At 38.9% G+C, this 23969-nt stretch overlaps 1 protein-coding gene across 3 annotated transcripts in view; it reads left to right on the top strand.

Annotated features, from left to right (window-relative positions):
* The first annotated feature begins 1199 nt into the window (after positions 1 to 1199).
* Positions 1200 to 23969, top strand: part of SPOCK3 (SPARC (osteonectin), cwcv and kazal like domains proteoglycan 3) — a 280247-nt gene continuing 257477 nt past the window's right edge. For all 3 annotated transcript variants that reach the window (XM_081137554.1, XM_081137552.1, XM_081137553.1), the window contains exons 1-2: positions 1200 to 1387; positions 1624 to 1812. In XM_081137554.1, the coding sequence (XP_080993680.1) occupies positions 1624 to 1812 (189 nt within the window). In that variant the 5' untranslated portion in view covers positions 1200 to 1387. The remainder of the gene's footprint in view (positions 1388 to 1623; positions 1813 to 23969) is intronic.

Raw genomic sequence — 23969 nt, 5'->3', positions numbered from 1 at the left:
TGTTTACATTTGTCAGGACTTCTAGGAACTGTAATCGCAAATTCTTTTTTCACTCTACCATTACCACAGTGGAAAGGAGGGAAAGTGAGGGAAATATCTGAGTTTTAAAAAATAGCAGTTTTCCCCCCCTTTATTTTACATATTATACATTCACTTTTAAATCCTACATTTAAAAATTAGAAACCAATCTTAATAAATCATTGTTTCATTCCTTTTATAATAGAGTTTGAAAAACATTATACAGGTGTTATAGGATTGAAATGGAAAATTTGAGAAAGTCCTGCTGCTATTCAAATAGTCCTGAAGTTTGGAAGTTACGTGAAATGTTCCAAGGTCATTGTTTTGGGAGCTGTAGTTTTGGCTGAAATCTCTAATAATGTAAATAGAGATACATAAAGTTATCGCAGTTTTTAGCCTCCATGAATCTCTCGATTTACATATAATAATCACTTCACCTAAATCCTCTAAGGCTGTGGGAGAGATTTTCTTCACAGGTGGCTAATCACTGATTTCCTTCCAAATTATTTAGAATAGTGTGTGGAAGAAACACGGAGCGCCCAGTATTTTGTCATAATTGGAGGTTTGGAGACCATCGTTACTGTTAGGTCTTCAAAACTCTCTTCCATTTTGCAGGAGGGAGACACAGACTGGGCTTCTAAAGTTTTTAATTCAGGTGCCAGAACGTAAAACACAGTCGCTGAGTTTTTATTAAGGGAAAAATATCTTACAGTATGTGGGAGATTTAGACGTACGCCAACGTCCCACCTGGTCATGGTTCTTTCTTTCTTTTTTAATTCTGCCCTTTAATATGAAAGTTGCACTCTGTAAAAATCCAGATTCCTGAAATTGAACACATCTCCCGAGACCCTCCGGAAAGGCTTTGCCTTCGGCTGGAGCTCAGCCAGGAGGCGTACGGGGCACAAAGTCCCGGGGAGTGTCTGGACCTGGTGATGCCTGAAGTTTTCTTCAGATCCCACTTCCCACGTCTGACTGGGAAGATGCAGAGCCCAGGTGAGGAGCAGAGGCGCGGAATGCACGCGGGAGCGGGGAGAGCGAGGCCCGCGCGGCGAGCACGGGAGCCGCTCCCGCAGGCGAGGCGTCGGAGAGCGGCCGCGGCTCCCCCGCGCGGCCCAGCGGCGCCGCCGGAGTTAACCCGGCTCCGATCCGGAGACAGGAAGGTGGGATGGGGGGGCGGAGGGGGAGCCAACCGGAGCCGGCGTGCGAGCGGCGCGCGGGGGGGCGGAGATGCGGGGCGCGCGCCGGCGCCGGGCGCTGACTGGACCGCTCCGCTCGGCGACGCGTGCGGCGGCTCCTGAAAGCGGCGAGTTGGCCGAGCCCCGCTGCCTTTCCAGCAGGAGCTGCGGGCGCGGCGCGGGCTCCCGACAAGGTGATGTGCGGGGAAGCGTTCTTCGCGCGGCTCGGGCTCCTGCCTCCCCCCGCCTCTCCTCCCCCGGGTCTGCGGGTCTGCGTGCGGGAGTGCCCGGGTTTGGGGGTAGCGCCCGCCCCTGCTCGTCTCCTCCCCCTCCCCCCCCGCCGTTGCTCCCGCATGTTTTCCAGGGTCTGCCGGGCTCCGTCCCCCTGGTTTGACACTGTCCCCCCGCCCCGCCCGTGTCTCCTCCCCAGATGCTCAAGGTGCCGGCCGTGCTGTGCGTGTGCGCGGCCGCCTGGTGCAGCCAGGCTCTCGCGGCGGCCGCGGCGGTGGCTGCGGCCGGGGGGCGGTCGGACGGCGGCAATTTTCTGGATGATAAACAATGGCTCACCACCATCTCCCAGTACGACAAGGAAGTGGGACAGTGGAACAAATTCCGAGACGTAAGTGCTGCGCCCCCTCCGCGGGCCCCGCGCGCCGCCCCGAGGCGGGCGGGGGTCGGCGCTCCCCGCGGCGGGCTCGCGGAGCCGCGGCGGCGCCGGTGCCCCCTCCCGGCGGGGGGACGCGGAGGGCTCGCCGGCCGGCCGCGCTGGGGTTCAGGTCTCCCCGGGTTCCCGCCGAGCCGCCCCCCGTCCCCTCGGCCCCCCGAGGTCCGCGAAGCGCTGGCTCGCCCCTTCTCAACTTTTCAGCGGCGTCTCGGGCGCTGGTCCACGCCGTGGCCGCGCTTTTGCGACGTGCAGCTGCGAAAGCCGCGGGCATCGATCGGGTTGCTAATAATGGTCCATTAAGGACTCGGAGGGAGGGGGAGGAAGGCGCGAGGTTCGCGGACGCCCGCTCTTCCGCGGCGTGGGAGGCGGCCCGGCGGCCCCGTCGGCGGGAGTTGAACGGCTCCCGATGGCATAAAATTGCTGCTCAGCCTCGTGGCTCCGCATTAACTTTACACCAGAGCGCGTTTCCAGCGCGTTCCGCCGCGCTTTCCTCCAGGACGGACCCGCGCCCTGGGCTGTGCGGGTTGGGGGGGGGGGCCGCGGTGGCAGGGCTCGGCGTGGACTGCCCGGGGAGCTTCCTGGAGGGCTGCTGAGCGCGAGCCGGGTCTTTAAAGAGGGGGCGTTTGTTTGCCTTGGAGCCGGGGCCCCGATCTCCAGCTCGGGGATTCGCTGCGGGGTCTGCGCGGAGCAGCCGAACAGCTGACGGCGCGTCGGGAGCGCAGCTCCCCTGCGGGGGGTCGGGTCGGGCCCGGGGGGCGGGGCAGCGCCCCCGCCCGCCCTTTGCACCTCCGAGGCCTGGAAGGGAGCGAGCGGGAGCCGCGGACACCCGGCAGCCCTTCCCGAGGCGTTGGAGAGGATTGCGCGTGGGGCCCGTCCGCAGCGCTCTACGTGCAGATGACTTGACTTCTCTCATCAGTTCGCGCGCTGTCACGACCTAGGGAAATCCCGGGAAGCTTAGACTAGTTTGCACCCCGGCTCCCCTACCCCGTCTCCCAGCCCCCTCGGGTGCAGTCGCTGACAGCCAAGTCTAGCATGTAGCTGAGTCTAGCGCAGGGGTTTCTGAAGAAACGCTCATTGTTACCTTAAAATTGGATGCAGCTCGTTGACACTGGGCATGGGTGCAGGGATGAAAAACGGCCATGGTGGTGATAGTGGGGGGCTTAGCTTGCATGCTTTATGAACAAGGCTTAGACAGTTTATTGCTAAGTGAATGTTCTTACAAAAGCAGACCCCCATACACATTTGTTTTGTTTGTTTATGCTACTATTGAATGCCAAAAAAACCCCCCCAAAAAACTCAAAAAGGCAAGCAAGCAAATGAGATTATTTCTAAACCTGGGGAAGAATTTCTAGTTGTCATGCCCTCACTTGGAAGAATATTGAACCTTCTGTCAGTACTTGAGCAATGCTCCACACATGTCATTTTATTTCTTAGTGGCTGTGTTAAAATATTTAAAAAACATGAATTTTAGACTTTCATCTCTATATTTTAAATCTGAAATATCTTAGTTCTCTGGCTTTATTCAGATTACTTTATTGAATTATTAAGAGCAACTCGTCTATACTTGGGAAGTTTGTAAATGTGTTTGATTTAAACTACTGAGGCTTGCAGAGTTGCCTGAAAGAATGAAATATTCTAGGATTTGTTTAGCCAACTTATATGTATAAGTCAGAATAGAGTATTTATTGCTATAGTATTTTCAATTACTCATAAGTGATCTATGGGGAAAATTCTTCAAAATTATATGTTAAATTTAACTGAAGGATTTACTGAAATATTTTTGGTAAATGTCTGTTTTGATGCACATGCAATACGTGAAAATGTAATCATGGCTTATTTTAGTAAGATAATTACATTTTGGTATCGGTGACTTCCAGAGGGCATGGAGGAGATACCTGCTCTCTTTCCCCCCTTTAACTACCTGTTGCTTACTATTAACATGATAAAATGTCTGCTGACAGTGTGACTTCTCAAATCAGAGTGCACACTATGCGGCCCTTATTTAGACCATCCACCCCACTGCTAATTTACATATTACCTTTCCCCCTTTTTGGAAATCATTAGCTTATTAATAATTTTGTGTCTTTCAGGATGTTGTTCATTTTTTAGTTCATTTTCAGCTGGAAGCCCATGGTTATGAGGCAGTGTTTAAAGTAAATCTGCAAGGCATGAAAGCCTTTAAATGTTCTGCCTTAACATTCACATTTTAAGGAAGGGGTTTGAATATTCAGTTTCTATGAAGACACAGAAACAAGGAACTCTGAACCTCTTTCAGAAACAATTTTACTGACATACTTCTCTTTGGTGCTTTTGTCCCATAAAAACATAACTAATTTCATTTAGAAAAGAAACTTAGGATGCCTCAGCATAAGTAATACTAGAATTAATGCTTACCTTTCTTCACAGGACTGTTTTACACAGTCCACATTATTGTACAAGTAACTTCTTGATGAAGGTTTGAAGTCTATCTCCTTTTGAGTTATTTGAAAACCATTTTGAGTAATATTTGATAATACAATTCATCATCATGTTTAATTGAATGATTTTTAAAATAAATGTAATTTGTATAAATTTCATGTGATTTATATATAAATATATAATATATAATAAAGCTTCAGGGATAAAGAGCGTGAATAGAAAGTGTTATGGGAGAGCAGATGAACATAGGAAGCACTGTCATTGATGACTAATTTTCTCAATTTCCTCAATGTGAAACAGGGAAATAATAAAACCAAAGTCCAGCTTCAAAGAATATATATTAATATAGAAGAAAGTTCCAAATAATTTTGACCACTTTATATTAGCAATGCTTTTTGAATAAAGTTTCTTTGCTCTTTAAAGTGCATAAAATGTGATTATATAGACATAGAGAACTTTTATTCTGTTGAAATCATTAATATATTTGGTTATTTGCATAACATGTCTTTAGAGAATTTAATTCTCTAAAGAAAAATAAAAATAAAAGAAAAATAAAAGTTTAACTAAAGATATAGAGAAGTCAACATATTTAAAAATAAGTATACTAACTAGAATCAGCATGTTACATTCAGGGTATAATTATTTGATTTTAAGTAAAGCAAAGGAACAAAAAACCTGGGGCTCATTTTGAACATTGTTTTAAGAAATGGTTGCCATTTGTGTTGCAGAACCCACCATCAACTTCAGTTTACATTTATCCCTTAAGTCATTTTTAATACTCTTTAGATTCATTGAAAGTAGTAGTCAAGCATTTCAAGTTACCTTTAAAAATCCAACCTTAATATAAGTTAAAGGACATGTAAAATGTGAAAGTGTAAAATATAGTGTCTCAGGGGCAATCAAGCTATAGATTGACTTTTTAAAAATGCCTGATTTGGATGTATTGAATAGTAAGCAAAACTTTTCTTAACTTCTTTATTTCCTTTTTTCATCTCAATTGAAGTTCTAGAGTGCACAGATTATTTAAGAGATAATGGCTGATGGGAAGGGATAGTTCCTGGCACTTAGCTGCTCCAGAGGAATAAAGCCCCCTGAGAATCTATCAACTTTTAGTGCTGTTAGTAAGTAAATAAGACAATTGGTTTCTATGGCTACTCGAAAGAAAGTACTGTATTGCTTTAAAATGCATTAAAATTCAAACAGCGAGAATCTTTAAAGAATACTTTTTCAGTACTTCACTTAGATTTATGATGCCCCCTGGTTGTGTTTCCTGAATAGCTGACATATCCTTAACATTGAGGGCTCCTCCTTTGTGGTACTATTTTTAAATTAAAAAAAAAATTTAATTGAGATATAATTGACAAATAAAATTGTGTATATTTAAGGTGTACAATGCGATGATTTCATATACACATAGTGCAATGATTACCTTGGCAGTACATCAGTGGTGCACAAGAATGGTTTACTACTTTACTTTTTTAAAAATATGTACCAAAAGTAAAATTAAAGAATTAATACTAATTGAAGAAATCTAACAGATTAACCAACTATTCTCTCTGTTCAGAAATAGTTTCTCACTAGTGGATAACCAATTCTGATTTAAAAAACCACATTTTTACTGTTTCTCACTATGAAACAGTATGTTTAACTGTGGTAACTATTACCTATATTTTATCATAGTTGAGAACATAGTCTCTCCATGGGAATTCTTCACAGTTAATTTGTTGCATTCTCACGAGTGTTTGTCTCTCTTTTTGATCCTTGATTGACCTTGGGCCACAGTGTGTTTAAAAACTCATAAAAGCCTTTATATATAGTATGCATATTTACAGACCAGAGCTGGTAAAGACTGTAGCATGCAATGTTTTTGATGTTGGACTATTTATATTGTTTAAATCATCTGGGAATGCAATCAAGAGAGAGGCAATTGCCTTCTTGAAAGAAGCATTAGGCAATCTTTGAAGATTTGGGGCACAATGAGTCACTGTAGCAACAAAAGGCTAGCCCCATGCAGCATCCTGGCCCCTATCCTTGTTATTGGGTCCTAGTTAAGCAATGGTTCTCCTACAACCTCCATATCCCTATTTCTTAACTGCCCTCCCCCCCCCCCCCGTCACACACACACACCAGTGCCAAACTCACTAGTCAGGATTTAAGAATGGTTTTGTCAAGTCAGATGTCACATGAGAAAGGTGGGTGAGAGAATGCCCCCTGATCTGCTAGTTTCTGGAGAGGGACTCTTTGGGAAGGGGCTGGTATCACATCCTCAGACGCCAACAGTAAGTCTGAATTGAGTACAAAATGTAGTCAGTTTGGTATGGGTTCATTCTCACAGGAATTATAGGGAAGTATGCGCTTTTAACTCTAACGTTCATAACTTCAAGTGAAGTATTAGGAAAGTATAATTAAATGGTTTGAGAAATAAATTATTCTGTGTATGTGAATGTGTATATATGCCATACATTTATAGGTATACATATATAGATCTATGCAAAAATGTATGTGTATATATACTTTATGTTTGTATATGTCTTCAAATAGGTAACAGATGTAATAATTAGAAAATCAGTGTGATTATATATTGTATTATATGTTTATGTGCTAATTAGAAGCAGATCTTCCCTCCTCACATGTCAAGATATCTGTTGTTGTTTTTTTGTTTGTTTGCTTTTTTTTAAGAAGTTTTTTTATCTCAAAAATTCAGAACATAATCTCATTTGCTATTATATGAAGGTCACTGTGTGCCTTCCTGGTTTTTATGGGAAGTCAGCTTGTTTGAGATTATATGCTTAAACTTTTTAGCTAGGTATATAAAGGAAGCATTGTGTACTGCTATAAAAGCATTTATTTTCCTACTCTTACAATAAGACTACATAAAAACTGTTCTTAGATCTCATGGTTCTGACTCAGAGTGACATTTGATGTTCTTATACAACTTTACTTTTCATGATGTGGGCCAGAATTATTTTATGTATCCATTTTTAAAGACTGATCTGTGAATTGTCTTCACATACTGTCCCACTCCAGTAAGCTGGAGTATTTACATGCATTTTCTACTTATGAAAATCCTTTTATCTTTTCTACTCCTCCTAGCTTACAGATTTGGCTACCCTATTAGACTGTGAGCTCTGCAACTACAGAGTATAGTCTCTGTCTCCTCTCAGATTCCTACAGCTCACCCAGCATTAGCACAGTGACTGGGTCAGTGTTAGCCTTAGAAAAATACTGACTAAACGACGGGACGCTGTGTTACATGCACATTGCCGATTGAACTGTCCTTAATAAAGGCTGTTAGAACTGTATTGCTTTTCATTAACCATTTCATTTCCATTTCTGACTACCTCCGCCTTAGTTTTATAATTTGAATGAAAATTTAATTTTTATAAAATATAAGGTTACAAGTACTAAATTGCCTTAGTCCATGAGTTCCCAATGGACCGAAATGGCCATGCTGTACATGCAGTGTCAGAACTGTCACGTTCCGCTCTGGAGTGGTATCAGTAGATGGTAACTGTATGCATCTATGCTCCCTCTGCCGATTCATCCAGTGCTTTTCCCATCGTTTCTTTTTGACCACATAACTTTTTTGCTCTGAAATCATTATTATTATTATTATTTTTTGCTGCCTATTAAGTAATATCAGAGACCAATATCTTCCCTTTCTTTTTCCACTACTGCACTTCAATGAAAGGTTATGTGGCTAACCTCAGATATTTCACAGACAGTGCAGATTTCTTTCTCTCCATTCTGCCACACTTACAATCACCAATGTATCAGTTTTAGGTAGGCTAAGTTCATGCAAAAGGAACTTCTGGATCCAAGTGACCGAATTAAGACAGATTTTATTTCCCAACCATGTCACAGGAAGTGAGCTGTCCAGGTCTGGACTTTCAGGGTTAGGTTCTCAGGGTTATCCATAAATTGACATTTCCTATCCAGCAGGAGGGATTTAAGAGAAAGTCTAGGACATGTAATGTGTCCTAGAAGTGGCCTGAAAATTGTCACTGTGTGTATTCTAAAGGCCTGAACTTAGTGACATGGCTATCGCTAGTACAAGGGAGATGGGCCGATGTCATCTCTAATGGGAAAGGATTCATATGGAAAGAAAGAAGGTGAATCTGGTTCTGGGAGGAAAATATTAGTGACTACTGTATCTGTTTGAACATCTAAATATCTCTTGAAAAATGTTCTCTGTGCCCACTGATAGGAATTCTTATCACTTCCTGTTAACTGTCCTCAATCTCTTGCCCTCAATCTCTTTTTCTCCCTAATTTATACCATCCCTCTGTCCTCTGTTCAGGGTAGAACTGGTGTTGGAGCTTGAGGACAAGTAGTAGTGTGCTCATGTCTAAGAGAAATGTTGCCGGTCAGAGCCAAAAGCATCCACATAAGGTATTAAGAAGAGCCGGCATCCTCTCACGAGTCCTATTTTCTAGTGAAATCGTTCAGCATTACCTTTATCTTCGGTCATAGGTCCAGAATGCTCTTGTGTGAGGTGGATAATGGTGATCAGTTAGGAAGGAATTAGAATTTAGCTATCATTCCCTTAGTTGAAGGACAGAATACTCCCTAGAGCCAAGACTCTCTTTCCTCTGATGCAGAAAAAAGGCAAGAGCATTAATGTAAAGCAGGTTGCCCTGGAATAACGCTGGAGACGGTGCCATTGCTAGATTCGCGCAGCCCTTAGTCCTGAAAGCAAAGAAAACAATTTATTTTAGCATTATCAGTACAGCAGGTCTTTAAATAATGTCTTTTCATTCAATATCGTTTTGTTTTAACATTGAGAAGAAAGAAATCAATTTGAGGCCTGGAGAAACAGTTTCTGTGGAGTTTGCGCACTCTCCCCATGTCCGCGTGGGTTTTCTCCAGGGACCCCGGTTTCCTCCCGCATCCTAGAGACGTGCGTGGTAGGTGACTGGCCTTCCCAGTCGGCCCAGCCTGCCTGAGTGTGGGCCGCGGACGGGCGTCTGTCCAGGCTGGGCCCTGCCTTGTGCCCTGAGCTGTGGGGAGAGCTTCCAGCCACCTGCAGTCCCGGCTGGACTCAGCGGATTGAATCTTAACTTGTTTTTATTAACCTTTCTTAAGTGTATGTATAGCTAACTTTTATTTAATATTAGAAATCTAGTTTGGGATCTTTTTTTTTTTTTTTCTCTTAAAAAAAGACGCTTAAATTAAAACAAATTTTCAGTTTCAGTTTACATTCAATATTATTTTGCATTAGTTTCAGGTATATAGTATAGTGGATAGACCATCATATACTTTACGCAGTGCTCCCCTGATATTTCCAGTACCCACCTGCGCCATACATAGTTATGACAATATTACTATAATGTTAGTGACTATATTTCCTATGCTACAAAATAGTTTGGGTTCTTTCTTTAGAAGCTTGGTGTTGTTTTTGTGACCAGATAGATGCTGTAGGAACTTACTCTTGCTTATACCAGTTAGTTCATCATAAAATTGGCTTATATGTTTCTATCACTTTGTTTAAAGTTACAGTTTCTCAGAACTGATGGGCAAGGTTAAGGGAGGGCTTACTGCCAGATTTGCCAGATGTGCCAGGGCAGCTTTATGCTTTCGGTTTCATTTCTTGATCTTGGACATGGCTGACCTTGGAGGTGGTTGAGTTCCTTGCCTGGACCAGAAGAAGAGACGGTGAATTGCACTATTTGTCCATCAGTTTTGTGTTTTTGTGTGTTTGTTTTTTGTTTTCTGTTTTTAAAGAGATGCTTGACCCCTGCCTTGCAAAATGAAAACTATAGTATTTTTCCGTTTTTAATACATGTATTTATGGCATAATTATTTTACAGGTGATGATTATATAATTTTTGCTTAATATTTTATTCTCACCTAATTTAGAATATCTTATAATTATATCAATATTAGTAATAATACTACCTTGTACAAATATACAAGGTAGAAAGGAAAGTTAAAAAGTCTTTATAAAACCATTTTGTCATTGCAGTCATTATAGGGTGGCGCAAAAGTAGGTGTACAGCTGTGAGTATGTGAAACACAGAGTCTGTTCTTGTGTTATTATTTGTTATCATATTCTTTTCCATGTGAACAGCTTAAACCTGCTTTTGCCCCACCTGTATGTCTTCCAATGCATTGATGCTTTCCCCAGTATCCTTCCAATGAGGGTCACCTGGCTTTCCATATCCTTCTCATAAGCTGGTTTCTTTATCAAGGAAACAATGGCTTCAACCAGAAATGTCTCACACTTCTAAACATGGATAGCAGATTTTTCTATTCAGATTCTAGGGATAATGACCTAATACAAATTTTTATTCCCTCCTTCAAAAATAGCACCATGATATTTCACTAGTCCATTTAATGATTTGAAAATATAACATTTAATAAAACATACAATGATCTTCAGAATATGAGTGAGATACTCTTTCCATTTTCATATGTAGCTTGTATGCTTTGGGTATTTTTAATCAGTATTATCACTCTCATTATAAAATGGGGATAATTAAATAAAACTCAGTAGACTGTTTCTGTGACTGTGTCCTTAGAAACAATGTTTTTGATTTTTAAAATTGTATTATTTAACTATGGAAAGGAACGTTTTCAGTAATTTGCCATTGCAGCAATCTGAAGTTATATTATTTTGTTAGGTTTTATAACTTGATAGTTTGGTTTGCTAATGCTATAAATTAAAAAAGGAACTTAAATTCAGTATACATATGTATATTTTCTATGCACAAACATAACAAGTGTGAAATATGTGAATTTCCCCTCATAACCTTATTTTATGCTCTTTATATTAAATTTAGGAATTTACTGTGTGCCAATGTGCCTGTTTTCAGATGACTGTTTTAGTATTTTGCCAATAAATTATATCTTTATGTTTTTTTTAACACACAAAGTAAAATAAACTACTTTTAAAATGTGCTAGATTACTTTTGATAATGGAGATCCTCTGCCTCTTATTCTCTGAAAACTCTAGCCATCTGTGCTGATGATGTTGAAGTTAAAAAAGTCTCTGAATATGTAATAATTAAATATATATATCTCAACCAAAATATCAAATAATATAGATGGGAAAAGCAATGGTAAGGAAATGATAGGCTCAAAATTGTGAGTAAATGCAACTTTATTAGGCACTTTAATTAGGAATAGTTTGATTATTTTAATTTAATTCCTAGCTGTAACCTCAATCAAATGAGTTTTAAAATTGGTAAAGTGGATAAATTTTCTATAGTTTAAATAGTCTCTTTTTCACTTTGGACTCATTATGTCTAGAGGGGGTGATAATGGTAAAAATGTACCCATTCAGAATATCAAGAGAATAAAATATTAAACATAAAACAATAAAAATATAAAGCAAAGACAGATTCTTCCTTGCCTAGATATTGATACTGCAATCATCACAAGCACTTTCGTAGAGCTTATTACATGCGGTAAGTATTAAGTTTTTATGTATTACAGTGGTGCCTCGGTTTTTGAACATGTTCATTGACAAACATTCCGATTTAGGAGCGCTGTAAACCCAGAAGCAAGTGCTTTGGTTTTCGAACACGCTTCGGAAGTCGAACATGCCCCATGGCGTCCGCTGAGGGCAAGATCCCGAGGCCCCTCTGTCGGCTGTGTATCCCTCAGTTTTCAAACGTTTCAGAACTCGAACGGGCCTCCGAAACGGATGACATTCAAAAAACCAGGTACCACTGTAATAGTAACATCACTATAAGCAAGGCACAGGTCCAAGGTCACCCAGCTAGCAAACATTAGTCAGTGCTCTCTACAGCCCTGGCATATTTCCTTCACAGTCTTGTCCTTACACTCTGGAGTCTGATGCTTCTTGGTCTGTAAACACTATTTTGGGGTGTTCATTTATATGCCAGGCGCTTGAATCATATTATCTCATTTAGTGTACTCTTTAAAAAACATTTTATTTTTAATTGCAGTAAAAGAAAAACACATAACATTGATCATAGTATCCATTTTTAAGTGTACAGTTCAGAAGTGTTAAGTATAAGCACACATGTAACCAATCTCCAGAATCTTTTCGTCTTACAAAACTGAAACTCAGTACCCACTAAACAACAACTCCCCATTTCTCCCTCCTCCCGGCCTCCTGGCAACCACCATTTTACTTTTTGTTTTTTACTAATTTGACTACTCTAGGTATCTCATGTAAGATAGTATTTGACTTTTTGTGATTGGCTTTTTTTCACTGATCATAATGCCCTCCAGGTTCATCCATGATGTTGCAAACGGCAGGATTTCCTCTTTTTTAAGGCTGAATAATATTCCATTGTGTGTATATAACACATTTGTTTACCCATTCATCCACTGATATCACTTGGATTGCTACTACATTTTGCTTCTACCTATTGTAAAAGAGGCTACTGAGAAATGGGTGTGCAAATATGTCTTCAAGATCTGCCTTCAATTCTTTAGATATAGTATGCAAGATAAGTTAAAATAGATCTAGTTTTTAAAATCATTTTGTGGTCTACTTAATATTTTGGAAACTTCTCCATCTAGAATTTTATTGAAGTTATTCAGTATGAATTATTTCATTGAACATGGACTCTTTGTTATTACAGTTTTGTAGCAAAAGCAAAATTAATTCGCTGGCAGACTGAGGGAAGTATGAGTGAAATTATTAAAATTCAGTGATTTCTATATTTTGTACTTACTGAAATTAAGTAATACTGAACTTATTTGATGCTAAATTTTGTGTTGTTTATATGAAGTAAATGATGTCATGAAATATCCTCTGATAAAAAATTAAAATAAATTTATATTGTCAATTTTGGAATATATTGAGTGTTCCAGATAATTCTGTGGGTTTCTATTCTGAGCATAAGGAAAAGCCCATTATTTAGCAGGAATGAAAGAAGGAATGGCCCAACGATGAAACAATCTAATTGCATCTCCAAAAAGCATCGCAACTCACTTTTTACTTTTCTGTCACCAGCCTACTTTTTGACTTTCAAGATATTTACATAGGATACTCTAGGCAGGACACTCTGAAATATGAGCTTGCTAATTGCCTTGGCACACGGTATTAGCATCTGCTGAAGAACCAGTTTTAGAATATCAGGAGAATATTTATAGGCCTTTCATGGCGTACAGCATAGTATGAAATTATAGGCAACCTCCAAGTCTTTCAGTGAGACTGTCTAAGGTGCCCTTGGCAGCATCTGAGACTCTTCCAGTGTCCCTGAGGCAGTCAGATTCATCTAAAATGAACATTCCCTGAGGCAAAACTTTTCTGGAACATTGTATCAACATGTATTAGCCTAGTATTACCTGAGAAATTTTTCTGTGACATGAAATATAATTTCTTTGAGTTGAAATGCTGTATACTTTATAGTTTTAAAGAACGACTGTGCCCTGTCCAGGTAGCTGTTGGTTAGAGGATTGTCCCAATATGCCCAGGCTGCTGGTTCAGTCCTCGGTCAGAATCAACCAATAAATACATCAGTAAGCGGCACAACAAATCAATCAGTCTCTCCCTCTTCCCTTTCTCTCTCTTTCTCTTTCCCTTCCTCTCCCTCTAAAATCAATAAACAAAAAAATAAAAAACTAAGTTTCATGCTTATAGACCAAAACTATAAAAAAAAAGCCCAAAACTGTTGTGTTTGCTGACACTAAACTGCATGCTGGTAACTGAAGAAGTGCTAGTTAGGAAGCTGTGAAATTTAAAAGTAACCCTAGTGTTGTTTTTATGTAGATCACGTTTACCACATTATCCCCAGAATTTCATGTTGTTTAAACAGGATAACTTTGCTTGCTAATGTTATTGTCATTTAAAATAATTTTAGAGCCCGGCTAGGCGTGGCTCAGTGGTTGGGCGTTGACCTGGGATCCAGGCGATCGGGGTTCGATTCCCGGTCAGGGCACATGCCCGGGTTGCGGGCTGCAGCTGATCAATGACTCTCTCATCATTGATGTTTCTATATCTCTCTCTCCCTCTCCTTTCCTCTCTCTGAGATCAATAAAGATATATTTAAAAAATAAAATAAAATAATTTTAGAATTGAAAGTTTCTGTCATTCACCCCCCCCATATATTCTGCTAAGTAAAAATTTTAAAAACATCAGGAAGTTGCCAGTGGAGAATGACGTTATGATTCAGATCGCAAATTTGTAGTAAAGGTCGGAGGAAACATCCCACATCGTTTTTGAGAGAATAAGAATTCTTTGAAAAAATGTTACTTTGAATATATGCCATGCATCAAGTATTGACCATCTTCGTGAACCGCAGCAGTTTATAGGTCAGTGCGTGAGATCTGGAAATCTAACCTCACACCTGCTGTGTTTGCTCTGAGTAACTGAAAGCCACCTGACGTTTGCTGCCAAAAGTTGTGTTTATTCTGAGAATGAATGCCCCTTTGTTTACCTGTGCTGTGTGGACTTGGGAGAGTACTAGAGGAAGCTTGCTGTCAGTCTCAAAGGTGACAAATGTATCTCTGGAGTTAGTCTCATGCCTGGTTGCTACCCCTGGTACCATGATCAGAAGTAAAAATGTCAAACATAGGGCTGAGGTAACGTCTGTTGGGATCTAGGAGAGGTATGTTGCTCTTCACCCAAATCATTTTTTAGTTAAAAACAATTCACCGACTTCTAATTAGTCTGCCTATGTGTCCCTGAATGGCTTTCAAGTTCTATTACTCCATAGCCTGTCATCTTGGACTCCAAAAATAAGCTCTTTAGGTGGAGGTACCCTTAGATGTAATTAAAACATGTTCATCATTATTCTTGAATATGTAATTTAATTTTCACTTTTTTTTTTGTTTGTTTGGATTACACTGTGATATTTCTGATTATATTTGTGGTTGAATAAAAGCCCTTCTTCTGTGTTTTGTTTTTTTTAACTTGAACAAAACTGTACATTTAAATAACCTCCTAGATGGCATGATAAAAATTCCACAATTTAATTTTCATAGAGATGCAGCAATAGTGGTATTACATATAACTATTTGATTGTGAATACATCTAACATTGATTTTTTAAATGAACATAAGTTACATGTTCAGTACCAAGTCTCTTTCTTAAATTAATATTGGCTAAATCACATAGAAACCAAATTATGCTATGTAAAAACATGATAATAGAATGATGTGGTTATTTTCCAACCTTTTGTAACATTTTAATGTAATTTTTTTTTAATCCTAACCTGAGGATATTGCTTTTTCAGAGAGAGTGGGAGGGGAAGAGAGAGAGAAACATCCATGTGAGAGAGACACAGCGAGTGGTTGCCTCTCACTGACGCCCTGACCAGGCCGAGCCTGCAGCCGAGGTCCATGCCCTTTGCCAGAATTGAACCTGGGATCCTTCGGTCCTCGGGCCGACGCTCTAACCACTGAACAAACCAGCTAGGGCACATTTTTATATAATATTTAACTGAAATGACTTTGTAAGTAAAAATTACCAACTAGTTAAGGAGATTCAAATTATTTTAAACTTTCATTTTCTATTTCAAATCCAAATTTTATTAATAAAAGGCAAATAAAATACCACCATAAGTTTTATTTCATGTTGTTTAACATATAGAATGTTTTGTGGGGTTTTTTGGTGTGTGTTTTTTTTAAACCATTGGAATAAGGCAATTTCTGTATGTGAATTTAGTTTGGCATAGAAGTTTACTTCTATGCACTGATCTTTATATTTACTTTAGGATTTCCCTGTAATAATGTCCAATTATGAGTGTTTACTTCTGCAGCATAATTAATAAAATGTTTCTACATTTATTAAACTGATGTTATTCCAAAGCTATTCCACTGGGCCGGAAAGCCTTAATCATTTTGGAGTAAAGAAACTCAGAATCTGAAGACAGCTCTGACTACTTTTCCCAGAAATGTTCAGATACATGAAAAACTTCATACACAGGGAATTCATAATTCTCTGTGGTGATTATTGACAACATAGTTGTAAATGAGTTGTGCATTACACTCATTTCTACAGAACTTATGACAGTCTTTAACTTAAAGCTGTGCAAAGATTTTTTTTCTAATTCTCACCCCAGGACATGTTTTTATTAATTTTAGAAAGGAAGGGGGAGTGAAACCTCAATAGGTTCCAATGGGGGATCTAACCTGCAACGTGTGTATGTGCCCTAACGGGGCTCAAACCATACTCTCCAACCAACTGAGCCACAGTGGTCATGGCTGTGCAAAGATTTTTTTAATGTCCTTGTGATGATAGAAAATGTCTTTTTTTTAAAAAAAATATATCTTTATTGATTTCAGAGAGAGGACAGGAGAGGGAGAGAGAGAGAGAGAAACATCAATGATGAGAGTCATTGATCGAGCCCACAACCTGGGCATGTGCCCTGACCGGGAATCGAACCCCTCTCGCCTGGATCCTGCCGGGCTAGAAAATGTCTTAATGAAGGTATCTTGGACTCCCGTCTTCTTCCCAGCTGTTCCCGATCAAAGCACTTGCAAGTCCTATCAGAGCCTTCTCAGTAGTACTTCCCAAGTCCACAGCTCTTCATTCTTCTTTGGCTCACACCGTCATTGTGTCTCACTTGGGGTAGTCTTACAGATGACCGCCATGTGTCCAGGCTTTTCCTTGCCTACAGCATCTCTGCTTTATTGATAAGTTAATTTTCTCCCAGATTATAGCTCTGATTTCTTTGTTCCTCTCTTCAAAAACTTTGATTTATCCTTTCATTTATTACAGAGTAGAACTGCCTATCGCTGCAACTGTAAATTTCTGGAAAAATAATTTGGGAGTTGGATCGCCCTCCAGGAGCTAAACTGCAGTATCTCCACAGTGTGGATCAGTTCGTGTGTATGTATGGTCACCTTAGAGGGAGCTTTTGTGATTCTTAAGTCTGTTAGAGTTCATGTATGCTGTCTGAATATCAGAAAATACACTTTGAGGAAGATAGTTCATCAGAAGGAGTCTGAAATGAGAGAGAAAAATCGTTCACCTGGGCCCACTTTGCCGGTGCTCAGGAGAGGGAGACAGCGGTCCCCTTAGGTTGGTCTAATGGGCTGTAACGTGGGTGGAAAAAATTCTGTGTCTAGTTTCATGCTCACCCAGCAAACTTCTGACTTGAATGTAGCTCAGCCTCAGGAAGGGAATGTACCCGTCCTGCTGACACGTGTTTCTGCTGACTGAACCAGGTTTCTGAGGCTTTGGGACTGAAGGCCAGATCCTGGATGGTGGTAAATTCATCAGGGTGATATCACAGTGTGGGCTCTTTGGTAGGTCGCCAGGATCTTCCCCGTGACAGACAGGTCTCACCAGGAGCTTCGCATTTAAATGTGAGCACCAAATAAAATCCAAATCTCCTATCCCCAAATCCAAAAGCCCTTTACTACCTGCCTCTAAAACATATTTGCTTTCATACCCTTGTTTTTCCCCTTTGCTGTAGGCTTCACACCAGTCATGTTGAGTTATCTATCTTCCTGTTACACTTTCTGCTTTCTCTTTTTTTCTTTTTTTTTTTCCTGTTCACCTGGAATGATAATTCTGCCCTATTATTTATCTCTTTTCTAATTTTTTCATGTTCTATTTTATATTCTTTTTCCCCCTAATCCCTTCCATGATTTTCACATGGGAAATCTGTTTTCTGAACTCCCAGAGCACTTTGAGAGAGGCAGTGTTAGCTGTGGAAAAAGCCTGCCTTACAGTCCAGGGGTGTAGAAGGAATATTCATAAAACAAATTAGTGTATGGATGAGTGAATGAAGTTGTAACCAGTGTCTTCAGATCAAGCCTAGGAGTTAATAGTTAATATAGGCATCAAAACCCAGGTTAATACAAATAGTTGATAGCACAACTTTTTATTTTTTCCTAAAGGTTTTATTGCGCTCGTCCTTTATGGAACCTGTGTTCATTCCCAACATTTAGACAACCTTTTTATTTTTTTTATTTTTTCAATTAAAATGAAGTTGACATTCAATAAAGTTGACATTCAATTACATAAAGTTGACATTCAATATTATTTTATATTTAGTTTCAGGTATATAGCATAGCACTTATGATATCATTGTATTTAATCCAGTTAATTAACTGGAAAGGAACAAAGGGAAGGCCGAATATTATAGGCATGCCCAGTAAAGTCTCGGTGACGTAGGAAAGATGATTACCTGTCAGTCACAACTGGGAGCAGGTCATTAGCCAGAATAGGCATGGCCACTGCTAGGGTGTAGAATTTGAGATACATAAGCTCCTGAACAAAGGAGTTTCCTCTCTCTCGTGCTCTCTCTCTCTCCTCTCTTGTGAGCTGGGCTTCTGCTCTCTGTTGCAGGGGTCACTCTTCCCTGCATTCACCCCCATGGCTCATGGCCATATGGACCACACTGGACTAACAACTGGAACTAGCCTGATGCTGTGCTGGACTCATCTCCACCGTGGAATGGAAACTCTAGAAGTTGGCTTTGATTTTAGCTCTTCTGAATCCCCAGCTGCACCTTTTCTAGGACTAGTTTAAGGGAAATGGACTTTGCAACCCAAGGGATGTAATTCCATGCAAATAAAGCTTTCTACCACATCCCATCCTCCTGTGGGGGCCTCCATAAATGCTTGCTTCAGCACCACCCCAAGAACCTCACTCCCACTAGCAACAGAGAAAGATTATCCACACAATTCTCCGATAACAGAAAGATAGATATATATATATAGTCTTTCTTAAATATCTGATTTCTGCATTTAAGCTCTCATTTATTTTACAGGAACATTGTTGCTTTTTAATACCATTTTGATCTATAGTAGGAAAAAAAGGAACATTAGCAAAGGCTTGCTGTGTCATATGTGATACAGTTTTGCTCTTCCAAGAAGCTACCTCCTGATCTATAATTGCTATAAAAATGTCAACAGTAGGCTTCTGGATTTTTGCCATAAGTCATCAAGAAACTAACCACCTTGTTCCTGGCCAGTGTAGGTCAGTTGATTGGAGAGCTGTCCCATACACCAAAGGGTGGTAGGTTCAAGTCCCTGTCAGGGCACATGCCCAGGTTTTGGGTTTGGTCCCCAGTAGGCGGCGTGCAGGAGGCAGCCAGTCAATGACTCATCATTGATGTTTCTTTCTCTCTCTCCCCCTCTCCCTTCCTCTCTCTGAAATCAGTAAAAACATTAAAAAAAAATAATTAGCCACCCTAAGGCAAGCTTCCAAAGCTAGGAAAAGGATTTCCTTTGCCTTTTTTTCTTTTTTTAATCTAAACTCAAACTTTCTAAAAATTGGAGTCCTAAGGAAGAAGAAACACTGGTAAACTGCTATTAAGACCCAAATTATTAACTTAGTCACTGTATGTAACATGTAAAGAGGACATTTATAGAGTTGTGTGTTTTCCTGAAAGAGTATCCGTTGAAAAGAAGTATCTTAATCTGATTTTATTTTATTATTATTTTTAAACTCTTTATTTTTAAATATATAGTTATTGATTTCAGAGAGAGGAAGGGGGAGAGAGAGAGAGAGAGAGAGAAAGAGAAAGAAATATCAATGATGAGAGAGTCACTGATCGGCTGCCTCCTGCACGCCCCAGCCCCCAACCTGGGCATGTGCCCTGACCGGGAATCGAACCCCAACCACCTGGATCCCAGGTCGGCGCTCAACCACTGAGCCATGCCTGGCCAGGCAATCTGATTTTATAATAAAAATATAACATTAAGAAAAATTATGTGGGAAACACCTATTGAAAAGATGCATACTCTGAGATATATTATGTAGCTTGAGGTTTTACCTCATGAATTAAAAATTTAGAATTTTTTGTTAGCTCAAACTAAATAGAAATTATAATTTCTCACATAAATTTATACTTACGTTTTTACTTGTAATATTATTACACATTCAATTTAGGAAAATCTAAAGTACTAATGAAAGCCCAGATTTGTAAGCTATGACATAGGTTAAATTTACTTAGTAGAGATGACAAATGCTGTTTGTGGCTGTTTCATTCTTTAAACTATATAAAAACAGTAATAACAACAAATGCAAGGGCAAAGGCATGAATTATAACCACTATGTACTGAGCATTTTGCATAACTTTGTTATGCTTTCCTATTTTATTAAAACAGTTTCTAAATTTGCATCTTGGAAGACATCCTCAACTGACTGTCATGGAGGCAGTATCTGTTCCCATAAAATCAAAAGCAGAAATGAAGCCTTTGAGAACCTAGCTTGAAATCAAATCATGTGCTCCACTTGCTGGTACATTACCATAGCATTTTATAGTATAGCAGTATAGGACTGAAGTATTTTGTCATTATAATAAAAATTCAAAATATTTGAATCATGCAGTCTGTGGCATTGCAATGGATTAGTGATTTTCCCCTTGTGTGCCATGGCACTGGTGGGCCCCAAGAATTTTTAAAACATGCAGTACCTTACTATTGAGTCAGGGGCACTGACCTCTTTTCCCTCAGATTGTCAAATAAAAAAATGACAACAGCCAACACAGCAGTAGCTCTTGGTTTGCATGAACCAAAATCATACCTATTTCTTTTGTCAGATCAGCCAAGAATGTAATATATTTTTTGGTGTGCTGCAAAATTTTAGTAATTAGTTTATGTGTGCCATAGATGAAAAAGGTTGAAAATTGCTGCAATAGATGAACAAATTCATGTGATGAAACGTCATCTTAAAGTTTACAATTTTTTATGGTTACTGCTTATTAACATTATAGTATGATATTTTATATTTAGTATTCTTTTGTAAAATTTTTACAGATTCAAGAATTAAATGCTTAATTTCTTAGGTTTTCAGGACCTGAAGTTTCATAGTACAAGGTTGTTAAATTTACTTGTATGAAAACCATGATGTTTTGATTTATATTTGTGTTGGTTCATAACCTTGGGAGCTCCCCCAGGTGAAATTCGAAACTGGCCCCATACTCGGAGGGCAAGGAGAGTCTGCAGAAAGCAGCAGATTGGTAGGTAGCAGGTTTAATAAGGAAGGGAGCTTGCATACGAGGGTTGTTTTGGGCATCAGCAAGATGAGTAGATCTCCGCACCTACCCACTAGAATCTTAAAAGTTTATAAAGAGGCCCTAATAGGGTTCTGTCACGTACATAGTTGCTGGTTTCAACAACACGTTACTCTCAAGGCCTTGAAGAAACTCCTAGTGTGAAAATGGGTAAAAGTTGCATTCCAAGGAACAGGAGGGGGACTGAGGAGCCTAAGACTGCCCTGGTCCAGCTCGTGTCAGTTGGCTGTCAGTCCTCTCCAGGACCTCCTCCCACAAACTGACACTGAAATTGATCATAATGGAAAGGAGATTTTTATTTTATTCATTATATTTAAATGAAGAATTCTGGCAATTGTGTTTGTGTTTTAAACTAGAACTCCAATTTCTTGTTTATCATTAAACAACAGCTGATACGAGTGGGAAAAAACAACCATGGGAATAACATAAAAATGTTTTTGCTAAATATTTAAGTTCTCTAAATTCTTTGGAGAGCTACTTTTACAACATCACTTAGAACATGGTGTTTTTTTTTTAAAGATTATCAATTGCATTAAATTACATGAAGAAAATAGAATAAAGAGTATCTTTATATAAACAGCGGAAAATGTTTAAAAATGATTCCAACTTTTGAGTAATTATTATATACCTATAATGGCAATATCTATACTTAGTCATTTCAGATTCTATTCAATGAAATTTTATTATATAAAAATAATTGAATTATCAGAAAAGGAAGCAAATTTAAAAGTTTATGATCTAAGTACTATTAGGAAAAATTAGTCATAAAAGAAGTAGGATTTGCATACCATTTTATAGATATCAGACATGATGACAAAATAATAGAAAAGTGAATATTTTCTTAAGTATGTTTTTTTTGTATATGAAAATACTTAACGACTTTTTTACCCATATACCCTTAAACTTCATTAAATAAAATGATAAGTAAGGCTAAAGGTTTGGTGTTTATTATTACTATTGTTATGCTCTTAATTGCTACACCCATATCATTAATGGTTAGAATAGCTGTAAATGAATCAGCTGTTTATTTTCAGTTAGTTATTTTGGAATTGTGCAGGTGGTCCTGCCTTTCTTTTCTCAACTCATTGTGATTTCATGTGACACAGGATGATATCTGCCTTTGTACAAACAGAGGAAAACATTAACACATGTAAACAGTTCATTTTATGCCAAAAGTAAAAATTAAAAATAAATCATTCCCACATTTTAGTGGGTAAGTTTATTTAAAATAGCTATGACTGAAGGCCTGGACATAGAACTAGCATAGAACTGAGAAACACAGGAGGAACTTTGCCTTACTATTGAATATGGTTTTGTTAAACGTTATCTGTTCATAACAGTAACTTCATAATGTAAGTGTTATTATTGTATTTGAGAGCCTAAGTCACCAGGTGAATAGAAAATACTGGTCAGAGATCTTTTTCAAGGTAGAAAAATCATGTCTTACGATGCTAGAATCAGTTTACACTGTCTAGTATGTAGCAGGTTGAACAACTTGGTAAATAGTAATGGCACTAGGCCTTGAAGTCTGTTTTACATAGTTACATGCGTATTTTATGACTTTTAAAAGATGTTACTGAAAGTGAAATGAATTTTTAAATCTATATGTGGGTTTACTATGGAAACATTTTTGTTTTGTTTTTGTTTCTAAAAGTGTTATTAAATAAACAGTAAGGTAGGACCGATCCTAATACAACTTAAAGAATAAGAAACTAATCTATCCTATATACGAAACTGATTTGAGTAACTGTAGTAAATTGCCTTTTAAGATTAGCATCCTCCATTTCTTAATGGTCCATTTAAAGAAAGACAAAGAAGACAGTGCGTGTACTTGGTCCTTGACATAATCTAAGTAACTATGTGTTGCTGAATATAGTTTGCTAATATTTTGTTGAGGATTTTTGCATCTATGGTCATAAGGGATATTGGCCTACAGTTTTCTTTTTTTGTTTCGTTTTGTTATGTCTTTGTCAGGTTTTGGAACAAGGATAATGTTGTCCTCATAATTTGAGCTTGGGAACCTTTCCTCTTCTTGAATTTTTTGGAATAGTTTGAGAAGGAGAGGTGTTACTCTTTCCTGGAATGTTTGGTAAAATTTATCTGTGAAGCCATCCAGTCCAAGAGTTTTGTTTTTTTGGGGTTCTTTGATTACTTAATTGATTTTGTTGGTTCTGTTCAGATTTTCTGTTTCAGATTAATCATTCTGTTCAGATTTTCTGTTTCTTTTTGACGTAGTCTTAGAAGATTGTATGTTTCTAGGAATTTATTTCTTCTAGGGTGCCCAACTTGATGGCATATAATTGTTCATATTTTCTTACAATCCTTTCTGTTTCTTTAGTGTCTGTTGTTATTCCACCTCTTTCATTTCTGATTTTATTTATTTGTGCCCTGTCTCTTACTTACTTGACGAATCTGGTTTAAGATTTATCAATCTTGTTTATCTTTTCAAAGAACCAGCTTTTTGTCTCATTGCTCTTTTGTGGGTTTTTTTTTTTTAGACTCTATTTTGTACTTTTTTGCTCTGATCTTTATTGTTTCCTTCCTTCTCACTTTGGGCTTTTTATGTTGTTCTTTTTCTAGTTCCTTTAGGTATAAGTTTAAATTGTTTGAGATGTTTCTTTTTTCTTGAGGCGAGCCTGTATTTCTGTGAATTTTCCTCTTAGGACTGCTTTCACTATATCCCATAGATTTTGGGTTGTTTTGTTTTCATTTTCATTATGATCCACCAATTCCACTTCTTTGTATATAGCCAAAGAAACCCAAAACATTAATTCAAAAATATATATGCACCCCTGTGTT

Source organism: Miniopterus schreibersii, assembly GCF_964146895.1.
Source record: "Miniopterus schreibersii genome assembly, chromosome: 4".
Taxonomy (NCBI): Eukaryota; Metazoa; Chordata; class Mammalia; order Chiroptera; family Miniopteridae; genus Miniopterus; species Miniopterus schreibersii.
The sequence above is the reverse complement of the archived record's forward strand: the minus strand, read 5'-3'. Positions and strand labels throughout refer to the sequence as shown.